The sequence below is a fragment of the Lactuca serriola genome, chromosome 9, assembly GCF_051521515.1.
Source record: "Lactuca serriola cultivar US96UC23 chromosome 9, Lser_US96UC23_V15, whole genome shotgun sequence".
NCBI lineage: Eukaryota > Viridiplantae > Streptophyta > Magnoliopsida > Asterales > Asteraceae > Lactuca > Lactuca serriola.
This window is the reverse complement of record NC_136416.1, coordinates 18,436,207-18,440,000: the sequence shown is the minus strand read 5'-3', so window position 1 is coordinate 18,440,000 and position 3,794 is coordinate 18,436,207. Positions and strand designations below refer to the sequence as shown.

Genomic DNA, 3,794 nt, shown 5'->3' with positions numbered 1-3,794 from the left:
CACCAATGCTGACCCATTATTTGTTATGTAGAATGCTAGTTGTTATGTGACTTTTATATGCTTGTAAGATTGGGTTGAAATAAACCCTAGTGTTGGCCCCATATTTGTTGATCGAGTTGTAATAAACCCATGGTTGGGCCCATTATTGTATGATTGGGTTGAAGTAAACCCTAGGGTTGGGCCCATATTTGTTGATCGGGTATAAATAAACCCTAGGGTTGGGCCCATATTTGTATATCGGGTTGGAATTCACCCAAGGCTAGGCCTAGTTGTATGTTTGGTATATGGTACTTTGGGAAACTCACTAAGCCTTGTGCTTACAATTTATGTTTATGGTTTCAGGTACTTCCGGTATAAAAGGGAAGGGCCCGGCATGATGACACATCATCCTCCCCTCATTATTTTCTCACTTTTAGATATTTTTACTCTGATGTTTTGGATATTATACATTGTGATTGTCTTGGAACAATTTGATGATTGAACCTATTGAATTTAAATGAAATTTTTATCACTTTTTTTGGGGATGTTACATCATGCCTACCAAATACCTTTGTATTTCCTTGCTTATCTAAATACTATTGTACTGTTGTGTCTATCCAAGTACTTTTGTACTATCGTGCTTACCCAAAATGTTATCATACTGCCGACACAGATCCTTTAGGAAAGATCTCTCGAGATCACCATACTATGATTAGAAAGTAAGGATAACGGGAATGAGGTAATGGGGTTATTTGAATGTTGAAGAATATATAATTAAAGATTATAATATTATGGCTTGAAAACCCTATGTATCTCACCAGGTTTCCCAACCCGACCCACTCAATTAATTTGTATCACAGGTATCGATGTGAAGATACATTACACTGAGAGATTAAAGGAGATGTAGATCATTAGTGTAAATTAATATAATGTATGTTTATGCTTATGTTATGTATCAGTTATGACATCCCAGCTTTTGAACGAATATCTATTTCTTCGGAAATGTTTAATGTTAATATTATCTCACACTGAAATAATATTTTTGGGACCAATTCCGCAACAAGAGAAATACTTTGTTTTAAAATAAACATAAATAAAATTTTTAAAATGACCGTAAATTTGGGGATCTCGCATATTTATAAGAACTTGGTAAAGTTTTTTGTTTTGTTATAAGTTGTTTAAAACTGCTCGATCTAGAAGTAATTTGGCAGCCGAATAGTGAAAATTTATATAAACATGAAAATAATTATGAAGATATGATTAATTTAAATCTTAGATTGAAACACGAATTATGTTAAATAAAAATCAAACAATTTGTAAAGAGATACAAAAAATTATAAAAAAAAAAAGATTCTAAACATCAGAAAGAAGTTTTCGTAAAAATAGTTGCAGTTGTAAAATGTTTAGCTAAAAATAACTTGGATTTTCATGAAACAAATGAAAAAATATATAAGAATTCTAATGGTAACTTTTTACTTATAGTTGCAATGATTGTTGAATTTGATCTAGTAGTGAAACAACATTTTTGACTTATTAAATATGAAAAAGAAGTCATTATCATTATCTTAGTCATAAAATTCAGAATAAATTAATTGAAATGTTGGTATCCGATGTCAAAAGTGCAATCATTAAAAAATAAAAATGAAAAATATTTTTTTATAATCCTTGATTGCACTTCGAATGTAAGTCATAAAGAATAAATGCCTTTGATTATAAGATGTGTCGATGTTGTAATTGTTCTAATAAAAGTAGAAGAGTTTTTTTCTAGAGTTCTTAGTTGTAAAAGATACATATGGTTTAGGACTTTTTAATGTTTTTCAAGATGCATTGAAATCGCTTGACTTGAATTTTAGTTGTATTTTAGTTCAAGGGTATGATAATGGAGCAAATATGAAAGGTAAACATCAAGGTTTACTGAAAATATTGTTTGATATATATTCAAGAGCTTTTTATATGTCTTGTGGATGCCATAGTCTTAATTTAGTTTTTTATGATATGAAAAATTCTTGTCATAAAGCAAAAACGTTTTTTGGTAAGTGTCAAATGGTATATAATGTTTTTCTAATTCTACAAAAATATTGAGTGTTTTACTTGAATATGTAGATGAACTAAAACTTAAATCACTGTTTACAAAACGTTGGGAAAGTCGCATTGAAAATGTTAAAACAATAAAAACTCAAAAAATTTCAAATAAAAGAAGTTTTTATCAAATTAGATAAAGTGAGTGATAATGAAAAAGTTTGTAGAGATGTTGAATATTCAATAAATGGTGAATTTTCTAGTTTTGAATTCATTTTAAGTTTAGTTATATGGCATGATATGTTATTTAGAATTAATTTGGTAAGTAAAAAGTTATAATCCAAAGATATGATTATTTGAAGTTTAGTTTTGTGGCATGATATGTTATTTAGAATTAATTTGGTAAGTAAAAAGTTATAATCTAAATATATGATTCTTGATGTTGTGGTAAAAAATTTTGAAGGATTAGTTAACTATTTTGAAAATTATAGGGAAAATGGGATTGACTCTGCTATTAATAAAACTAAAAAATAGCATAATATTATAGTTGAATATGAATTTCATATTAAACATATTTCTTCTAGAAAAAAATAATTTGATGAAGTTCCAAATACTAAAAGAGAACACTAATTTTCTAAAAAAAACATTAAAACATATTATTTTATTATTCCAGTGGATATGGCTCTTACAGAATTGAAAAGTAGATTTGCGTAAATGCAACATTTTGAATCTATTTTTGGATTTTGGTTTGATGGTTCAAAGTCAAAATCATTATTTGATGATGAATTAAAAACATATATATTGTATGAAACTTGATACTAGTTTGACAATTGGTGAGGAACTTGATATTGATCAGGGGCGGAGCTTGAACATATAATTTGAAGGGAGGGGGGAGTATAAGAAACTATAATTAACGTTTTTACACATAAAAAACAAATTTTTTTAGCAATTAAACACCAAAATACCTAAAATTACTGTTCTTACACATAAAAAAAACAATTTTTTTCAGCAATTAAACACCAAAAATACATAGAAGAAGAATTACAACTCAACATGATGACCTTTAAGGTCTTTAAATTCATCAACTACTGACTTCGAATCAATGTTTTCAACAATTTTCCATTCTATGTAAACCACCAAATTGTTTGCGAGAAAGTCATCTGACATCTTACTGCGAAGTCGGTTCTTGAATATTTTCATTGTAGAAAATCCCCTCTCTGTTGTCACGGTAAAAACTGGAAGTGTCAAGATTAGCCGAACCACTCTATCAAGCAAATAATATGTCTCACGTTTCTGAGTTTCCATAAGACCCTTGCTTAGGTCAACAATAGTTGATACACCACTTGTACTGGGATTCCTTGTCATATCAATATTAAAAATCTCCAATTGATATCGTAATTGAATTCTCTCTTGCTCCGTAAAATCTTCAGGATAATACTTCTCAACAAGAAGACAAATATGATCAATGTTAATCACTTTAAGGTGTTCTTTTGAAACTAACGTAGAACTAAGACGTAACAGCTCCATCGCCTGATCATTGAATTTACTATTCAACTCATGTAATTGTTTGTCCAATGTGGATGTAAACAAATCTACTAGATAAAAATGTTATAAAGTAACATGATTATCTGTTTTTGGAGGTCGGTATTGAGTAGAACTATATGGAGCATTCATATATGGCATATTTATTTGATGTTTCTCACAAAAAAAAACTTTACATTTGCAAGTAAAGAATCACATCCCATGTTTCTAAAATCACTTAGACCCTCCTTTGTTGTCAGAACTAACTCCATGGC

The 3,794-nt window shown here is 29.1% G+C and overlaps 1 protein-coding gene across 1 annotated transcript; it reads right to left on the bottom strand.

The window, feature by feature from the left end:
* Positions 1-3,039: 3,039 nt before the first annotated feature.
* LOC145075401 (uncharacterized) lies at positions 3,040-3,525 on the bottom strand. Its single transcript, XM_079021660.1, has one exon. The coding sequence runs from the start codon at positions 3,523-3,525 to the stop codon at positions 3,040-3,042; it is 486 nt and encodes a 161-aa protein (XP_078877786.1).
* Between the last annotated feature and the right edge of the window lie 269 nt (positions 3,526-3,794).